This window comes from Dermacentor albipictus, chromosome 4 (genome assembly GCF_038994185.2).
Source record: "Dermacentor albipictus isolate Rhodes 1998 colony chromosome 4, USDA_Dalb.pri_finalv2, whole genome shotgun sequence".
NCBI lineage: Eukaryota > Metazoa > Arthropoda > Arachnida > Ixodida > Ixodidae > Dermacentor > Dermacentor albipictus.
In genome coordinates this window covers 137,537,946-137,559,149 of record NC_091824.1, presented here as the reverse complement: position 1 = coordinate 137,559,149, position 21,204 = coordinate 137,537,946, and the positions used below count along the sequence as shown (strand labels likewise).

Below are 21,204 nucleotides of genomic sequence, written 5' to 3'. Positions count from 1 at the left end.
GGATAACAAATTTTTTTGCTGTCCTGAGACATTCGTATAATCCAGGTTCTACTGTAACTCTGGCTCAAGAGGATCTTGCTTCTTTCTCTTTGGCTTCAGGATGTCAGCGCATGCAGACCAACGGCACACTTGTCCATGCAGTCTGCAACCTGTAGAAGACTTTCGAGTCAGCTTTCCTACACAGCACTAGCATGAGCACGCATAATCGTTTAGATGCTTTTTCGTTAGTAGGACTGCACCCACAAATTATTTACTAGTTGTTGATGTCTGGCATAAGCATACCTTATTTGCTGGGTATCCTTGCATGACAAGTCAAGCTTCCTTGATTAATATGTATGTCTCATGGAGGAACTTGTGTTCATGCTTGTATTAGCTGGCTGACTTGCATAGAAGGAGCAATAAATGTCCTTTGGTACTGAAAGCACCTCAGACCAAAAAAGTTTGAATGAATGTCTGCCACACAATTACAAAAGGGTAGTTGCTCATTTATGGTGACCAGCTGGAACAGTCTGATAGCCTTTGCAAAATAGCATCAAATATGATGTGTCACTTGTCTAAACATAACCCAGGACGAGCTGAACATTTGTCCAGGGATTCTTCTTAAAAATATAGTCCGGTTGAGTTAATATGTGGACTATACCTAAAATATCTTTAGGGTATATTAAATGAAGGCTTAATCTTTTTTTCAATGTTGCAAAATATGGTTTAAGAAAAGGGGGTTATCATCATTGAAGAAAACACATTTTCATTCTCGGCAGTTATAGTAGTATAGTTTCAAAGCTCCTCATCATGTTTTTGACAAGTGTTATGCTTCTATGAATATGTCATCTTGGGTTGAAAATTCTAGCCATCAGAAAGGATTACAAGTGTGAATAAGAACAAAGCCCTAAAACCTATGACAAGCAATAAATAATTCAATAGGTGACTTGGCAAAAATGTCATGCTAAACTCTGCTTATAGCTAAGCGTAACTGGTTAGCCTGTACTCATATTTTATCATCATGTCCACTGTCACGCTACAGATCACTTGCAAACTGTACTTTCCTTGGATAGCGAAGGTGGAAAAACTGTAATGCACATATTCGTACTTGCCTGTACTATATAATGGCACTGTATAATGGTTTCTCGTTTCCTTTTTGCTTTTAGAAGATGTGACAAAGCAATTTTGTCTAATGGGAATCAGACTAGAACTAGTGGTTGAAATAACGCAGAAAGGCAAAGGAAGAACTGACAATTGTTCATGATGCCATCTGATGGTACACTGTCGCCCTTATAGTGCTTAAACTTGCAACAGCGCAAGATCAACTCACCCAAATACACACTCTGTTAATGCTTATTGCTTGTGCTTAGTGTGGCTAATCTTAATATGGGAGGTGGGGTTTAGAAAACAGTTTCATTCTTTGAAATATGGTGCTGAAAACGTGTACTCCCTCTTGTTCTAACTTTATGCGAGCTTCCTTTGAGTAATATTTTGCAGAGACTTGCAAAACATCAGTTCCTGAAATTTCGTTAATCAGGGTACCAATGGCTTCTGTTTGATTCAAGGAATGCAAAAAGACCAACCTTATTGATCTGCATTTACCTAGAACAAGAGTTGCGGGACTTCAGAGTTAGTCGCCAGTAAAACACTTCTTCAAGTTTCAAATTCAATACCTTGCCACTCGTGTTCTAGGTAAGGGAGAGCAATAAGGTTGGTCTTATTGCATTCCTTGAATCATACAGAAACCACTGATACCCTATTTAGAGAAATCTAAGGAACATATATTTGGAAATCTCTGTTGAAGATGATTAAAAGAAGCTTGTGTAAAGTTTGAACCAATGTAGATAAACAAACATGAACCTTATATTCAAAGTAAGCACATAACATTACTATACGTACAAGTTTTCATCACCATACCTCAAAGAATAAATATTTTAAAAATTGGTGGCCTAGGATTTACATACCCCCTTCACATTGGAAAGCATGAGCTTCAGAGGGGAGGAAAGAAAGGTGCATTTGACCCAATTAGTAATACTGTTATTTTCTTTCTGCATTCTTTTCAGATTATCGAGTACTTCGCTGTCATCCTGAGTATATATGACATTTCCGAACACCCAGAGGTTGTTGTATATGTTCTCAAGTTTTTTTCAACGCTGTTGACTATGAGAAGAGTGAGTGAAGGATTTACATACAGCAACTGCTACGAAAATTGCCACTTCAAAGAATTCATTTTACACATATTCTCTCGTTTCTGCTTACTGCTGTGTGCTCGGAAAAGGAAGAAGTAAATTCTTTTTAGAACTACTTACGTGGTGTAAATCCTGTAGCTTAAAACTTGTGGCGAACCTGCTGTCGTAAACCTGTAGAGAAAGAAGAGCTTAAATGATGTGTCAGTGAGGCCAGTGAGGAAAAAAATGTTCTTACCCTATGAAAGGCTCAGTTTTACCTGTGAAAGCACTTAAAATTACCTATTTTGCCATTCACCATTCTGAAATCATTTATCAGAGCCAGGTAATATTGGTCTTGTTTGAAAAAAAGTCTTTTCTGGCCTGCTTACCTACCAAATTTTCTGCATTCAGGAGAATGAATTGCTTTTCTCACATGGTAATTAGCTTTCTCCACTTTTTTTTAAATACAACTCTTATTGGTCGTCAGTAATACTCCAAGAGGCATAGTTACTCTCCTAATCATCCTAACTTAATCACTTTCTTTTTTTCTATCTTATACTGAGGCTTCCAAAGAGTGTAGTAAGTCTAAAATACCATGTTAATGTGCCCTGCAGCTTTCTGAAATTTTGAGGAATAACAGAATAATTCCTATTTCAATTTGCAACTTATTACATTCATAACATAGAGGCAGAACATAGAGAACATAGAGGCAGAAGCATGAAACAGTGCCTATTGCACCCCTTGAGTATTCAGGAATATAATCACAGAAGTTTTAGATTGGTTACTGTAAAGCATTTTTTCTCAGTCATCCCAAAAATTTCAAAAAGAAAACATTGAATAACATATTTTCTCCATTACGTACTGAAAATCTAGCAGCACATTTGCAACTAGCACATTAGATTACCTATTACCTGTAAATTTCATTCCTTACTGGCAATGATAATGATGAATGAACTTTGTTGAGAGCAGACGAGGTTGTTAGGCTGCCTTCCACGAGCGTGGCCACCCAGTCCCGGAAGCCATGCGGCCTGGCCGCCTGCCTTGCCCTGTTCACCAGCTGACACTGGTGATCAGCATTGAGGCTTGCCCAGTTATCTGCTCTTCGAAGCCCAAATGTGAGAAAGGAAATAAATTTTGACATCACACTGACGTACTGGCACCGTGTTTCTGGTGTGAAAGCCAAGAAAAGAAAGTTTGGCCTTCATTTGCTGCAGTATTATTTACCTTTTTTTTTTCACCAAATGAATGAAAATGTGATTTTGAAATAATAATTTGCCAGTCTGAACTGATTTGCTGTTGCACTTATTATTTAACTTTTCTCTTCCAGGTTGTTCTCTCCCATCGAGGTGGCGTGGTGATCCTGCAGTCCCTGAGCAGCCTCAACCTTCTGCATCTGTGGGGCAGAAGCCAGGAACATTTCTGCCAGTCTGTTATGGCTGCTTCTAGGCTGCTGAGCATCTTTCTCAGCAAGAGGATAGTGATGGTCGTCGGTTGCACAGTGGCCTACCAAACCTGCATTTCCCATATCCTTTTTAAATATGAGAAGATTGTTTGCCTATTCCCAATAATTTTGCCTGGTTGGCTGGGTATCTATCCGGCCTCAAAACGATTACCGTCTAAGAAATAAATTATGAAAATTTAGTGCCGCGCGAGAAATCGAGCCTAGTCTTAGAGCATGCTAAGTGAGTAACTATCCTCGAGGCCATGTTAACAGCGATGCCAGGTGCCTCGATCACACTCACATTGTATGATCATTCACATCATTCAACACAACACTCGACACAACACATGTTCGGTCCAATGTCAGATGTATCAAAAGAAGAAGAAACAAATAGTTGCCAAAATTCCAAGTACCGACCTCAAGTACATGTAGTGCCAGATTTTGTATTTTTGAGGGGTATACAGTAGAATGTTGTTCATACAATCCTGTTATGAATGATTTTCTGGCACCAGCATTTGCAATCAAGAGCGCAAGAGAAGACATAATAAGGTTTGCTTCTTTTTTACCAGTTAATATGTTCCCAGAAATCACGATCTTTCGGTACCAGTGTTCAATACATCACCAAACTATTATAGTATCATAAGTTTTCCGGCTGCTAGATCTCACATAAACAAGGAGACGTGCTGGGTGCACAGGGTTCATAACAGTAGCCACCCACAGCAGCAGCTTCCCCGCAATACTCGCCCGTCTGTCGCATGTGGAAATGCTAGCACACACTTAGTTTGGTGGGTCGTCACTTGCTGCATTCACAGCTGTCGCCGCCAGCCTTATTCTGATAAGTATCTTCACCAATCTGTTTCACAGAATGTGGAGTGTAGTGCCGTGCAAAGCACACTGCACGCTTTTAATAGGCGATAACCCAAATGCACCATCATTTCCTGCTGCAGGCGGCATGAAGTGAGCATCCTGTTTCACTCTGGCTGCATCGTAGGCATCATATTCCGGCACTGCCCACCAGGAGGGGGGGAGGGGTGCTCGATATTGTTTTGGTTTCCCATCGCCTTAAAAGACTATGCAATAAGAAACTGACAATATACATCTCACACTGGCATCTTGTGCTGCAACAATTTGCCACATTGAGTGAGCAAACACATCAAAACTTCCAGCCAGAATGCCCTGCTCGAAGAAGCTGCTGACCCAAGCCAAATTTGAGGAGCACAAACCTAAGCTTACCAAAGCCACAACAATGTGTCTCTGGTCGCTTGGGCCCCACCAGCATGACACGCGTCAGCATCTCGTGATGCACTGATTTGCGCAACGCTTCGCTTTACATACTTTTCACCTACAGTTGAGTCTGTCGAATTATTTAACGACATTGAATTTTATGTTTTCTCAGTTAGTAAGCTTTCCCCATTATTTTTTCCAAAACTTGTGAATGAGGTTCCACTGCACAACATTTCAAATTGCTTACGTACACATCAAACTTCAGCACGCCGTCCCGTGAGAGCTGTCTTGGGCACAGCAGATGAAGTGAAAAAGGATTTAATGTAGGGTTGAATAAAGTGTGTGTATGTGTCATGCAGATGCTCTCACATATCATAGACAATCATTGTAGATGGATTCTGTTTGAATTTTTTCTATTTTTCCTCTCTCTAACTTTTTTTGGTATCAGATGCTCAGGAATTAGCATACCATGGATGTATTTGCTCCAAATATGCTGTAGACATCTTTTCATTCGTATTTTTGCACACCTAGTTATACTCACTTACAGCCTGATAGCCATGGTTGTAATCTAAAGATAATTGTGCCCTTGCAGAAGAAACAAAATGTGGTATGGTGATGAATCTGTTCAAAGTGGTAGTGTGGAAGACATTGTAGCATTCTGGAGTCAGAAATTACTGCTGAGTGAGGTAAACGATTAGACCTGTGACGAGTTTGGCTGAAAGTGTATACGTATGTGTGTGTCTTTCTCTCTCCTGCTATTTCATTGCTTAAGATTTGTCCCTTTATTCCCATGTTTTCTTTCGTCAGTTATCTTTTGCAACACTGGGTAAAGGAAATTGGTACTGCTTGACTCTCGTGCCGTAAGAATCTTCCAGTTTTTGCCTTGACTGCCTCAATGACATTCACATCTTCTCAAGAGCGTCATCAAAGTGGGTGGATCTGAGCACTTGAAAAGTGACCCAATTGTGGCCTATCAGCTGCACATGTGTGCCCTTTCCTTGGAAAGGTGAGCACGGTATCTGCACTAGGATCCTTTCTGTTTTAGCTTTATAATTGCAAAGGTCTCACAAAATCTGCAGTGAACTCTGGATCTCACAAAATGGGCACCCGGCTGCCTTAGCGCCAGTGTAGACTGTCTGCACTTAATTAAACCGGGCTGTAGAGGAGGTATTTTGAGTACTTCAGTAGCATTGCGACTTACTCCATACACTTATTTGGTAACTGCATGCACTGATTGGCTCAAATGCTTACATTGTGGATTCGGATAGCATTGTAGATTCATGTCACCTTGAGAGGACCCCAAAACTTTTTTGATGGACTTAATGAAATGCAATAAATTGGTAAAGCAGGTAATTATGGATATATGAGTTGCACTTATGCGCTGTATGTAAATTATGCGAGTGATAATGTGGCTTGAAAGGTTGTGTGACACTCTTTTTCACAGTGACACCACTCTGAAGTTTTTGTTCATCTCTCTTCGATTACACTCACCATGGCTTTTATTTTCTTAATTCTTTTATTTGTACATACTGCAGCCCTATTGGGCTATTGCAGGAGTGGGTATGAAAAGCAGAACAATGGCAAATAACAAAGGCAATATGAATAATACAGACTCAATGAGAATAACAACCTACTCAATGGTTGCTAAAAATAAGTTTAAAGGCAGAGATCTAGTATTACCAGGCAAGGAATTCCAATATTCAATAACACAGGGAAAGAAACTGTATTTAAAAGTGTCTGTAGGGGAAAAATGAGGCGCGGTGTTTAGGTGATTAGTACTGGATGGTTTAGCAGGAGTACGATAATTATCCGATGAAATCCGGCTAGAGGAGTTAATAATTCAGTGAAGAAACTTGAGCGATTCCATCCGTCGGCGATCTGAAAGCGGTTCCAAGCCTAGGGATGGAATGCAACATATGAAGCGAATCACTTTCTTTTGGGTGGCCTCGATTTCATTAATGTTGCATTGCTTGTGCGGATTCCAGACAGGAGAAGCATATTCTAGTAAAGGTCGGAATAGAGATGTGTACATCAGTAGTTTAGTATCCCTTGGGGCCGTGATCAATGTGCGACACAGATAGCCTAACTTTTTCAGTGCCTTTGAGGTTATTAAATCTATATGTTTGGACCAACACATACTGAGTTTGAAAACAAAGCCAAGGCATTTATATTCACTAGCACTCTGAATATTACCAATATTGTAAGAAAACACGGAAGGCTTGGTTTTATTAGTGAAAGTCATAGCGATAGTTTTATGGTTGTAAATTGTCATGTGCCAGGTAGTGCACCAAGAGCTAAAATCAGAAAGTGATTTTTGATGCTCTAAATAGTCATGAAAGCAGGGAATTTTATGATGTAATAAACAGTCATTAGCATACAAACATAAATTTGAGATGATGTGACGAGGCAAATCATTTATAAAGATCAAGAAAAGCAACGGACCCAACACTGAACCTTGTGGCACTCCCAAAGGTACCTCTGCGACCGTGGAATCAGCTCAGTTAAAGGACACAAATTGAGATTGATGGGAAAGAAAACTAAAAATCCAGCTGAGAAGGCGGGGATTGTTAAGGATGGCGTCAAGTTTATACATCAATTTCGTATGAATCACATTATCGAATGCTTTTGAAAAATCAATAAAGATTGCATCAGTTTGGTTCCTGCATCGGGGTTAATACAAATGTCATGTGTAATTTCACTTAGGTGTGTTAATGTGCTGAATCCACATCTGAAGTCATACTAGACATTAGATAGCAATTTATGTGTCTCAAGGTATTCCATAATGTGTTTGTAAATAATGTGTTCTAACATTTTGCATGAATGATAGGTTAAAGAAATTGGTCTATAATTAGATATAATGTGTTTGTCACCAGTCTTGAATAAAGGAAGAACTTGAGCCATTTTCCAGGATGAGGGTTCTGTAGAGGATGCCAGGGACTTGCGAAATATGACAGTAAGGTAACGGCAGGTCCATAATGAGTACCATACCAAGAACAAGTTCGGAAATCTGTCTGGGTCAACAGATATTTTAATATCAAGTTTCAAAATTAAATTTAACACACCTTCTTCGGTAACACTAATGTCGCTGATGGACATGTTACTACGAGCAATGGTGTCTGGTTGGATGACGTTGTTGTCACAAGTGAAAACGGACTGGAAATACTCACTAAATGCATTTGATATATGAAATGGATAATTAGTAGAAACATTGTTAATCGCCATAGAAGTAGCTATCATATCACGTGGTAAAACAGACGAACAGAATTTATGCAGGTTAGTTTTTAGTAGGTCCTGCAGCTGCACATGGAAGAAAACATCCTTAGCCGAGTTAATTTTTAGTCTAAGCTCCTCTTTGGCTTTAATGAAACTTAGCATGGCTGCATAATTGTTTGAGCACCTCTTACACCTTAGCCTATTAGCACGTCGTGTTAGGTGTAATATATCTCGCGTCATACAGGGAATTTTCACATTTTTCTTCTTTGTTTTTAATGGAATGAAACGCTGAATACATCTTTAATCAAGCCTTCGAAATGACTAACCATTGCATTAACATCACAAGTAGAACTTAGTGTAACAAATTCGTCAAAGCCACCTGATACTAGAGTGCCTACTATTGAGATATCATCAGCGCAATAAAAATCAGGAAATGTAGAGAAAACAAAATTGTGTTTAGTAATCAAGAAATTTAATGAGACAAGAACAGCCTGGTGGTCAGAAATTAATTCGATGACGTCATATCTGTAGCCCTTTGCAACAATGCTAGAACTAACAAAGACCAAATAGAGCATAGCGCCACATCGTGTAGGTTCATTGGTAATTGTGACAAGGTCGAATAAAAGGGAAAATGCAGCTAGTTCTCTATTTATAGAAGTCTCTTTCACAAGTGTTAAACTAGGCCAATGAATCATCATCATCCTCATCAGCCTGGCTACATCCACTGCAGAATAAAGGCCTCTCCCATACTTCTCTAACTACCCCGGTCATGTGCTAATTGTGGCCATGTTGTCCCTGCAAACTTCTTAATCTCATCCACCCACCTAACTTTCTGCCGCCCCCTGCTACGCTTCCCTTCTCTTGGAATCCAGTCCATTACCCTCAGTGACCATTGGTTATCTTCCCTCCTCATTACATGCCCTGCCCATGCCCATTTCCTTTTCTTGATTTCAACTAAGATGTCATTAACTTGCATTTGTTCCCTCACCCAATCTGCTCTCTTCTTATCCCTTAACGTTACACCCATCATTCTTCTTTCCGTAGCTCGTTGCGTCTTCCTCAATTTAAGTAGAACCCTTTTCTTAAGCCTCCAGGATTCTGCCTCGTAGGTGAGTACTGGTAAGGCACAGCTGTTATACACTTTTCTCATGAGGGATAATGGCAGCCTGCTGTTCATGATCTGAGAATGCCTGCCAAACGCACCCCAGCCCATTCTTCTGATTACTTCAGTCTCATGATCCGGATCCACCGTCACTCCCTGCCCTAAGTAGATGTATTCCCTTACCACTTCCAGTGCCTCGCTACCCATCGTAAACTGCTGTTCTCTTCCAAGAATGTTAGACATTACTTTAGTTTTCTGCAGATCAATTTTTAGACCCACCCTCCTGCTTTGCCTGTCCAGGTCAGTGAGCATGCGTTGCAATTGGTCCCTTGAGTTATTAAGCAAGTCAATGTCATCATCGAATCGCGAGTTGCTAAGGTATTCTCCATTCACTCTTATCCCTGATTCTTCCCACTCCAGGTCTCTGAATACCTACTGTAAACATGCTGTGAATAGCATTGGAGAGATCGTATCACCCTGCCTGACGCCCTTCTTTATTGGGATTTTGTTGCTTTCTTTATGGAGGACCACGGTGGCTGTGGAGCCGCTCTAGATATCTTTCAGTATTTTTACATACGGCTCGTCTACACCCTGATTTCGTAATGCCTGCATGACTGCTGAGGTTTCGACTGAATCAAGCGCTTTCTTGTGATCAATGAAAGCTATATATAAGGGTTGGTTGTATTCCGCACATTTCTCTATCACCTGATTGATAGTGTGAATATCGTCTATTGTTGAGTAGCCTTTACGGAATCCTGCCTGGTCCTTTGGTTGGCAGAAGTCTAAGGTGTTTCTGATTCTATTTGCAATTAACTTAGTAAATACTTTGTAGGCAATGCACAGTAGGCTGATTGGTCTATAATTGTTCAAGTCTTTGGCGTTCCCTTCCTTATGGATTAAGATTATGTTGGCGTTCCAAGATTCCGGTATGCTTGAGGTCATGAGGCATTGCGTATATAGGGTGGCCAGTTTTTCTTGAACAATCTGCCCACCATCCTTCAACAAAACTGCTGTTACCTGGTCCTCCCCAGCTGCCTTCCCCCTTTCCATAGCTCTCAAGGCTTTCTTTACTTCTTCCATCGTTACTTGCGGGATTTCAAATTCCTCTAGACTATTCTCTCTTCCATTATCGTTGTGGGTGCCACTGGTACTGTACAAATCTCTATAGAACTTCTCAGCTGCTTGAACTATCTTATCCATATTAGTAATGATATTGCCGGCTTTGTCTCTTAACGCATACATATGATTCTTGCCTATTCCTAGTTTCTTCTTCACTGCTTTTAGGCTTCCTCCGTTCCTGAGAGCATGTTCAATTCTATCTATAATATACTTCCTTATGTCAGCTATCTTACACTTGTTGATTAACTTGGAAAGTTCTGCCATTTCTATTCTAGCTGCAGGGTTAGAGGCTTTCATACATTGGCGTTACTTAATCAAATCTTTCGTCTCCTACAATAGCTTACCAGTATCCTGTCTAACGAAGTTACCACCGACTTCTATTGCACACTCCTTAATGATGCCCATAAGATTGTCGTTCATTGCTTCAGCACTAAAGTCCTCTTCCTGAGTTGAAGCCGAATACGTGTTCTGTAGCTTGATCCGGAATTCCTCTATTTTCCCTCTTACCGCTAACTCATTGATTGGCTTCTTATGTACCAGTTTCTTCCGTTCCCTCCTCAAGTCTAGGGTAATTCGAAATCTTACCATCCTGTAGTCACTGCAGCGCACCTTGCTGAGCACGTCCACATCTTGTATGATGCCAGGGTTAGCGCAGAGTATGAAGTCTATTTCATTTCTAGCCTCGCCATTCGGGCTCCTCCACATCCACTTTTGGTTATCCCGCTTGCGGGAGAAGGTATTCATTATCCGCAAATTATTCCGTTCTGCAAACTCTACTAATAAATCCTCCCTGCTATTCCTATAACCTATGCCATATTCCCCCACTGTCTTGTCTGCAGCCTGCTTCTTGCCTACCCTGGCATTGGGGTCGCCCATCAGTATAATGTATTTTGTTTTCACTTTACCCATCGCCAATTCCACGTCTTCATAGAAGCTCTCGACTTGCTGGTCATCATGACTGGATGTAGGCGCATAGACCTGTACGATCTTCAATTTGTACCGCTTATTATGTTTCACAAGACCTGCCACCCTCTCGTTAAAGCCATAGTTCCTGTATGTTACCAGCTATATCCTTATTAATCAGGAATCCGACTCCTAGTTCTCGTCTCTTGTCTAAGTCCCGGTAGCACAGGACGTGCCCACTTTTAAGCACTGGATAAGCTTCATTTGTCCTCCTAACCTCACTGAGCCCTATTATATCCCATTTAAGGCCCGCTAATTCCTCCAATAGCACTGCTAGACTCGTGTCAGTCGATAACGTTCTATTGTTAAATGTTGCCAGGTTGATTTCAGTGGCAGCCTGTCCGGATCCACAGATTAGCACCCTCTGCTGCGTCACAAGTCTGACCGCCACCGTGGTCAGTTGCTTCACAGCTGCTGGGGACTGAGGGCGGGGATGTGATTGTTGTATTCATATAGGAGGTTGTGGCCAAGTACTGCACCAGGGTGGCCAATCCTGCTCTGATGAGGGAGTGCGTTACCAGGATCAGGCCACACCAGGCCTGTTTATGCATTTTATCAACACGTGGATTTTTTGTGTGTATGTGTCCTTTTGCGTGTGAGGTGGATGCTCTACCTCTATGCCATCACTGCATTTGAATGCCAATGGATGCCAGGAGCATTAAAATCACCCATGCAAATGAGGTTACCCGTATTGAGTTGCTGCTTGTTAATAAAGTTGCTTACTGGTTGCTTAGTGATTATGGCATTCGGCTGCTTAGCATGAGGTCACGGGAATGAATCCCGGCCATGGCGGCCGCATTTCAATGGGGGCGATATGCAGAAAACACCTGGGTACTTAGATTTAGATGCATGTTAAAGAACCCCAGGTGGTCCAAATTAATCCGGAGCCCCCCACTATGGCATGTCTCATAATCAATGGTGGTTTTGGCACGTGAAACCCCATAATTTCTTTATTTATTATTTCCCTATGATTACAACAGGGTGTTAGATGTCACTTGCACCAGTTCTTTCCTGGGATCCCACATTGACTCCTATGTTGGTTTCCCTTGTGACACTCAATACTGCATGGAATCATAAAACGCATTGTAGAAAGTAATATCATAAGAAGTCAACAAACATTGACACCAAGGACAACATAGGGGAAATTACTTGTGCTTAATATATGAAAATAAAGAAACGAAGAATGAATGGAAATTAAAGTGGATGAAAAAACAACTTGCCGCAGGTGGGAACCTTGCAGTTTCCCACAGGTGGGAATTGGTTCCGCAGCTGGGAATCAGGTTCCCACAGGTGGGAATTGGTTCCGCAGGTGGGAATTGGTTCCCACCTGCGGCAAGTTGTTTTTTCATCCACTTTAATTTCCATTAATTCTTCGTTTCTTTATTTTCATATATTAAGCACAAGTAATTTCCCCTATGTTGTCCTTGGTGTCAATGTTTGTTGGCTTCTTATGATATGACTAATAAAATCGGGACCCTCGGTTAACCCCCTTTCTTCTTGTAGAAAGTAAGAAAGAATTAAACTTAGTATACTACTTGAGTTTGAGCAGTAACCTCGATTGTTGAAGTAATGTGCCTGAACTGGTGAACCATTTCAAGAGCCAGTCAGCAGTGGTTATCTTGTACAAACTTTCTGAGAACTGAACTTCCTTCTTTCTTTCTTGAGTCTTTTTTTTTTTTTTGTCATCGTGGTTATATTTTGCTCTGCTGTTCATTGAAACATAACTGGACAGATTTGCACTGAAGTGAAAGCTTGTGCTAATTGGCTGTTTAAACTTCCAGTCCTTTTTTTTTCTCCTTTTTGCTCTGAAACAATTTTTTTTAGAATGTTGAATAGCAGCTTCAGTGCCAATGTTGCTATGTATCAAAAGTGGGTCATTAGGAAACATACTGTAATCTTTTTACATGTTGAAGTCATGCTTGAATGCAATGAAGAATTGGGGATAGAAAATTTACCATTGTTTCATCAATTGCATACTCATTGCTTTTATCTCATAATGGCATATTAATGCTTTTAGTGTGCACTTGTAATATTATTGAACCTCGCTGTTCGCCCCAATTCTTCTACAGCTTTAAAACCAACAGAAATGGAAGGTGATCACGCACAGCATGATTAGCAGCTGCCTTTAATTTTAGTACTTTGCATAGGAGAGAGTAAAGCTGTTTTTACAGCTTAATATGGTTTGTGCTATACTAATGCTTAAAACAAGCACTGAAAGCCTTGTCTTTTTTCATTAATGTTTTCTCCCAACACTGGCCACAAACACTTGCATTCCTTGTTGCACTCCTTTCAGATTGGTTGGTGAGATAGCCTCACACAAGAAGGAGTTTTCTAAAATGGGTGGATTTCTCATATCGGACTATATCTTGGAGTCAATAAACACCGTTTTGCACCCTCCAATAAAGGTCAGTGTCATGTGTAGAGTCTGTCAATTCTATAATTTAAATTGTCTAATACCTTTTTATGGAGGCAGTCACACCTGCTTTCTTGGCAGTAGTTTGTGCATGCCACAGTCCAGTCTTGAGCATTGTAGCACACATCAACCATTTTGTGAAGAAAAGGCCTATGTAATATCTTTACTGGGAGCAGAATTGACTCCTTTGCATGCAATCAGATTTGTGCAATCCTAAATGTTTCACTTCCTTGTTGTTGAATAGTCTTTTTTTTTTAATTTACTGAATGCATATGCTTGGTCATTCATACCGTGCACAGTAAGCCCTTGTACAAAAGCGTCACGGGTCTCTGGAAGCTTGTAATGCAGTCACATTTCAAACAGTGGTATTTGTTTATGCAGCATATGTCATGCTTGAGGTATTCGTTATTACTTTTGGCATATACACACTACTTGATGGTGCTGTGTCAATGGTTTTCTGCTAGTGAGAACCAGTTTGCAGCTTCACGTCCCACCCATAATGGCTACATTTACTTGGACCTAAGTTGTGAGGCCTCAAATCCATGGGGCAACATTCTTGAGTGGCAAGTCAAACTTCCTCAGTTTTTCAGTGTGTTTCATTGAGGGACAATTTTTAAAGCGAAGGTTTCTTTGCCTCTTCCTTCAACTTTCCCACTGCTACTGCTGCTGTAGGGCACAACCTGCCGGTCGAGGGGGGTCAGAGTGTGTGTGTATATATGACAGGTGCAGAGAGAAACGACAGGCAAGTAGAGAGAAAGAGTAAGAGAGGAAAAGGGACTGGAGAAACTGGTTTTCACCCCACCGTGTCGAATGTGCACAATGCCCTCTGGAGCTCCCTGGCTATCGCCACCTTAGCCTCCAGCTTAGCTGCTTGACAGTTGTAATTATCCGTGATTCCCCTCAGAAGTATTGCACAAACTGCAAAGCTTCCCTTTCTACTAACCTGTGAGGCCAGAGGGGAGGCAGATAGAAGATGAGAGGGAGGAGAAGAGGCACTTCCCATACAAGAGAGGCGGACAGGCATCAAAAGGCAAGGAAACCCCACTACTATACGACAATGGTTGCAGGGACACAGGATAAGTTTAAGTTCAAGGTATGGTACAGTACATTGCTGCTATTTCTGGAAAATAAATTCCATGCAAATATGTCAAGCGGGCAACTTATGCATGGCACGCAGAAGCAGAGCCGCATTAAATGTAGGTCACCGCAGTGTCCAGGAGACACTGCAGAAGCTGTCCACTGTCAAATCAGCACTTCTGTGCCTGCCGCATTAGCTTTGCGGCTATATCATTGCTAGAGGTCGGGGATTTGATCCCAATCATGGCAGCCACATTTCGAGGGGGGCAAAATAGAAAACGCACGCGCACTTAGATTTTGGGGCACGTTAAAGGGCATCACGGTGTCAAAATTAATCCAGAGTCCGCCACTACAGCGTGCTTCATAATCCGATTGTGGTTTTGGCCCGTACAGCACCCCATAATCTAATTCAAGTTTAATACTTCTGCCACAATGTGATGTGCCATGTGAGGCAATGACAATGCTCAACCCTCTCAGAGGTTATAAAATATGGCACACAACAATGCTTCAAGCAAACACCTCTCCCTGTATGTTCTGTGTACTACACAGACAAACAGCAGTGGTGCACACAAGGTAATGTTTAACATCAACTCATCACTTCTAATTATCGTCAATAAAAGCATCCAGCACGGAAAGCTTTGCTTACATCGATTTCCACAGTGTGTGGGATCTGCATTATTTTTTTTCTATGTATTTCACCTAACTGACAAAAAATGCTCTTTATGTATGGTCGTACTACTGTGTGCTGTGTCGTTCGTTGCCAAGCGCAAACGGTCCAGCAGAATGCATAGAGTCCATGCCCATTACAAAGGTTCTGCATATAACATACTTTCGGATATAATGAACTGTTATTCTCATTCAGCTTGTTCTGCCTATATTATTCCTGCAACAAATTCTGCTTTTAACAGACCCAGCCATAATGGACAAAATGTGGGGGAAATTTTATCTGTGCTCTGGGTGATGCATATTCAAGTGTTTTGGTACAACAATATGCATGCGTGGTAGTGCACTGCATGCAGCTTTTTACAGCCACTTGCAGATGGTACGAAAATGCACTTTTTCTTAATAAGCGAACACTTCACGTAAGCTTCCCAGAATGGCTTGCCGTGCGAGTCTGACTAAATGGAGAGTTTTGAAGATGGAGATGTCTGCCTGAAACATGTCAGCTTTTTTTCCTGTAAAATATAAGAAGTGTTCAAGTTGCATTGCCTATCCTGTTAAAATGTTTATCCAAACTGCGGACAACCCAGCAAATTAAGTGCATAACTGTCAAACATGACCCGCTCTTAACTGTACAGCACCGAATGGGGTTTTCTTTCCTCCTTTAGGATTAGTGCAGTATCAAAATAATGTGACTGAACTTGACACAAGGTGGTACTAACTTTAATTGTCACTCTTTGTTTCCATGTTCTCACGGATTTACTGTCGGAAACATCATGACCATCAGCAGCAACATCTTGCATCTTCTAGTTAGCAGTAGTTTAAAAGAGATATTTTATATATAGGAAAGGCATGAGCCTTTCCGGCCTGAGTTTGGTGCACTCAAGTCTGCTGCTGTGCACTGGGGAAGAAGGAAGGGAAGTGAAAGTACAGTGGAATCTCGATAAATGAAAATTGCTTAAATGTAACTGCCTCTTAAAAAAAAAAAACACCATCCTCATCGTTGGTCGGTTTTGTATTCATGCAATTGTATTCAGCTTTGTCTCTCAGTAATGGAACTCCTGGTAAAAGGAACCAATTTCCCTGATCCTTTGAGGTTCCAGTTAGAGTCCACAAGAGGTGAATGATGATGAGAAGAAAAATGTATATATAATTTTGTGACAGACAGCAAAAGTTCTGTGTAATGAACCTATGCATCCATTGCAGGTTGCGTGTCTACTGAGCAGTGTTGCCTGTTTAGCAGTTTTCCCGCTAAATTTAGTGGTTTTTATCACTGCTTAGCAGGAAAATTTGTTCAGTCACCGGCAGCGGTTTTTTTTTATGTGTAAAGTTTGCTTCTTTTTAAGCAGCAATTTGTGCTTCTTTATGGACAATATGTAGTTTGTGCTTCATCTGTTGCAAACTTACAGCTTATCCATGTCCCTTTGGAAGTAAGAAAGAATTATGACCATCATCCACAATCAGTGGGCTTTACATTCCTTCCTCCATGGGCACTATTTTTGGGTGCTATTCCCGACATTGACAAATTCTGCCATATTGAGAAATTTTATAATGGCTGCATTGTGAACCAATCAGAGAGGCCATGGCAGAATCTGACAATGTTCAGAATAGCACCCCAAGTTCTGCCATGTTGTCGAATTTGTCATCTAGTCAGCTCTGATTGGCCTAAAGCAGACTCAGAGGGCTGCTACAGCCTTTCTGGTTGGCTCAAAATGCCGCCATTACAGAATTTGACAATGTCCAGAATGGCATTCCATGTTCATGCCTCCTCTAGCAGTTTCAGCAGTTTGTAGCAGTTTCACTCCTAGCCATTTTCGCAGACCCACTTTAGGGGATTTAGCTTCATGAAATGGCTCCAGTGAATTATACGTCTGAAAATTGTCTTATTTCACTTTAATAGTTCTGTTGTTGCCGTGGTCCAATGTGGATGTTGAGCGTATTTTCAGCCAGCTGAATGTGATTAAATCTTAAGTTAGGCAACAGGAATGTCCACTGAAATGACAAATGCCATGTGCGAGCTGGCCTCCAAAACATTGATAAAGGCTGCTTCAGTTGCACCTGCGCGAGCAGATTGTTTACAAGATTGGCATGATGAAGGTCTATGGGGTCAGAAATGGCACCAACTGTAGACTCGGCCACGCCAGCAAAAAAATACACACAGAGGATGTGCGACATACCAAGATGAAATGGAGAACATTTTTCTATAATTTTAATCATTACCCATTAGTTCAACCTGATTTCTGGCCAGTAATTGTAGCTCACGGAAGCATCTTTTTTTACTTTAGTCTTGCAATGCGTTTGTGCACTTCACAGTCACACAAAAGAGCACCGACTAATATAGTGATAACTTCCATATTTTATCAGAAAAAGCAGACCTTTCTGCCCAATACAACTTTTTTCTACTGTGTTCTATGGTGGCGCAATAAAATATGTTTTGAACGTGGTTCTCGTTGTAGTCTGCATTTAGCTAAATTTTAGCGGGATTTTAGCGGTTTTAGGTGCTCGTATCGGGGACTTATGGGGTCTCAACAAGCAGGTTTGTTTTATTTCTAGTTGGCAACACTGCCGCTAAGGCCTAGGAATGAGCATTTACTTCACTGAATAAGCAAATAGTGTGCACTGGCTTACTTTTCTTTTACTTTTATTGTCTGTTTTTAATGCTATGGCAGCATAAAAACACATGCCCTTTTACCACTGTAGAAGGTTCATCCACGTTGTTTCTGTTTCATTTTACAGAAGACACTGCAGTTCTTGGTCTACAAGTTGTTTGGGCTTGCAGATGAGCACAGAAGAGCCATGGTTCACGCAACTCTGCCCAAGGAAGGAACAGAAGTGTTCAAGACCCTTTTTGCAGACTCTCAGAGGCTGCGCTTTAAGGGCAAAGTTTAGGGTGTTTGTAGTAAATATGCTTACTGTTCACAAGTTATTGTCATTCTAGCTGTGTCTTTTTACTGTCACTAGTACAAACACTGCTTAGCTGCTTAGCTGGCAGTCTTTTGACTGACATTTGATGCCAACCACCTTACTACCACACAAGAACCATTGTGAAACTCCACTTAACAGCTTCATTGCTTGTAAAATATGAACAAATAATCTTTTGCAGATGTATGCCAGTCTGAGCAACTGATACATAAAAGATAGTGAAGCTGTATAAGAGTTCTCAGACCCTTTGGCAGTACAGTGGGTTCTGTTTGCTGGCTGTTCTTATTGATGACTCGTCACCAATGCCCTCTTCATGCAGTTTCTCTTGGACTCCCACACATGGTGCTTTGTTGGACCACGCCATCAGCTTTCACCAACGTAGCCATACTAACTTCTAGCTGACCTCCTACGTGGAACTGGTAAAATGTGATATGATAAGCATTGTTGTGAATTGCTGGCAAAAGAAGTATGCGATGTAGTTTACAAGTACTGTAAGAGTTGGTGTCGGGCATGTCAATAGGGGTAGCTGGCCCATACCGTCATCCGACTCATCCACACTAAGGACGCTGTTGAAGGGAGGAACATATGCTCCCATTGAGGATGAGGAGTACTGGGTTTATTTACAATATCTGCAGGGTGTCTACCAACTGGAAAAACCGGGAATTCTCAGGGATATTAAATTGTCTGGAAATACTCAGGGAAAGCTCGGGGAATTTGTGCTTCTATCAAGGAAAATTGGCTTTAATTTTTTTGAAAGGGAACGAAAGTCGCGGTAATGCTGACTCGCGTAACAGAGAGGGATCGTAACGAATCGTCTTTTGACGGCGTGTCGATGGTTGTAGGAGTTGCCAGCGTACGGACAACAATCAACTTTCCGGACGCCCGATAATTCGAACGGATTTGCGCCACTACCACGTACCACGTACCCCCCACGTACCACGTTTAAGAACATCTGAAATTTCGGACGCAGCATCCCTTCTCCGACTGATTTTACACATTTTTTGCCGTGACCGCAGGTGCGAAACGGCAAAAATGAAAGCCACCAGTGCCGCCGGTTCGATTACCTCGCCACCCCGAACCGGCGCTCACACGCAGATGCGCTGGCAGCCGTAGCCACCAGCGCGGTAAACGCTCGGCCTAGCTTCTTCGACGTTCGCTATTAAGCTCCTCGCCGTTCGACGCCGTATTTTTCATTGAAAGAATTCGCCGCTGTAAGCAATGGCACTGACTCCACCTTCGTAGTACTCGCGATTGGCTTCGAAGCTCGGAAAGGGCGTGTTGCATAATGCCGGTTCCCGAAAGTCAGCTTCGCCTCAATACAAGAATGTTACGCGGTGAAGCATAAGCTTGGACCGGGGCAATTGTCACGGGACACACAGTATCTATTCCTTAACTCCTGTCACAGTACAAGCATTGATATGCCTAATAAGTGTACTGGTAGGCCTTTTCAGATGTTCCTGTAACGATTTGAACCCTTAACGGCAATAAAAGACGCATTCATTTTATCGCACCGCCCGATGTTATGGTGGCACCATACCGATGTTTCGGACGTTTTCGTGTGCCCTAGGGAGTCCGAAAAATCGGCCGTTGACCGTACAACTGACAAAGTAGATGCTTCAAATGGTCCGTGGGGCGAACGCGCTTTGGAAGAAGGGCGATAAAGGGCGATAACAGAAAGGACCTACGCATTTATCAATGAACGGGGAAAAAAGCGTGCCGCCGCTTCTTTCAAGGAGCTTAAGCTCAGAAAACAGTGTTGGCTGACGCCGAGATGCAGGTGTCCCTCATCCAAACCGAAACGAACTATTTAAAGCAGTGAAACGCAACACTGAGGCGTTCTGCGCGGGTATGGTGGCTAGATAGCGCGGGCTCGGAGAATGTCGGGACAGTTGAGGTTGACACACCAGCTGTTGAGAGAGCATCTCACTTTGAAATTGTTCGGGCCTCGTACCAATGAGCTTGCTATCAATTGATCAAACTAGCTCACATTCTCTTCAGTCATGGCGTCCACCTTGGTGGACGCGACCCATTTTTTTCCAGTTCTGTGTAGTGGTAGCAAGGAATAGAGCACAAACATTAAGCTCAGGGCAAATTGAACATTCTGATAACCTAAATTACTTCCATTTTGCTTCTGAGTGATATGTATAGTTACAGAGAACCGCTTTGGTGAAGGCACTTTCATCTTTTACGTGACGCTTGACGGGGACCTTAATTTATCGGTAGCAACCTTTGAATATATTTTTTTTTTCTTTCTTGAAATGCTTGAGGCCAATGAATAACTTGTGCATGTAATTCGAGCGGGGGATTTAATCCTTTCTTTGAAGAAACATAGCATGACTGACTTTGCAATATTCAAATATTTAGTTACTCTGTAGTTATAATGACTCCTCATAAAATGCTCAAACAGTCCCCCCCCCCCCCCCCCCCATTCTACCACCTTGATTTACTTTCAGTGGAGTCTCAAGCACCATCTATGTTTCGCACATGTATCGACAGTCGATCGTAATTCGTGACTGAAAGGGATATTCGAAAACAGTTGTTTCTGTATGCATCCCCTTTTTATTCATATTTGAGAATGTTCGATTCGATTTGAAATTAGTTTAGCATTTCTTTTTTCAAATATATTCGCTGTGCATTTTACTAAACCCTCCCTTACGATTTCTTTTTGAATAAAATAAATGCTACTCCTTGCTGTTCAAACCGAACTATAATTATAGGCCGTTTTTTTTTTTTTAAGACTGCTTAAGAGACTGACAGGTGTAACGTTAAGGGATAAGAAAAGAGCAGATTGGGTGAGGGAACAAACGCGAGTTAATGACATCTTAGTTGAAATCAAGAAAAAGAAATGGGCATGGGCAGGACATGTAATGAGGAGGGAAGATAACCGATGGTCATTAAGGGTTACGGACTGGATCCCAAGGGA

General features: G+C 41.6%; 1 protein-coding gene across 1 annotated transcript in view; it reads left to right on the top strand.

Annotated features, from left to right (window-relative positions):
• Nucleotides 1–18,296, top strand: part of LOC135895773 (unhealthy ribosome biogenesis protein 2 homolog) — a 66,521-nt gene extending 48,225 nt beyond the window's left edge. Inside the window, exons 25-29 of the mRNA XM_065423933.1 lie at nucleotides 2,043–2,150; nucleotides 3,475–3,672; nucleotides 5,721–5,818; nucleotides 13,503–13,614; nucleotides 18,096–18,296. Of these exons, the coding sequence (XP_065280005.1) occupies nucleotides 2,043–2,150; nucleotides 3,475–3,672; nucleotides 5,721–5,818; nucleotides 13,503–13,614; nucleotides 18,096–18,248 (669 nt within the window). The 3' untranslated portion in view covers nucleotides 18,249–18,296. The remainder of the gene's footprint in view (nucleotides 1–2,042; nucleotides 2,151–3,474; nucleotides 3,673–5,720; nucleotides 5,819–13,502; nucleotides 13,615–18,095) is intronic.
• Nucleotides 18,297–21,204: the final 2,908 nt, after the last annotated feature.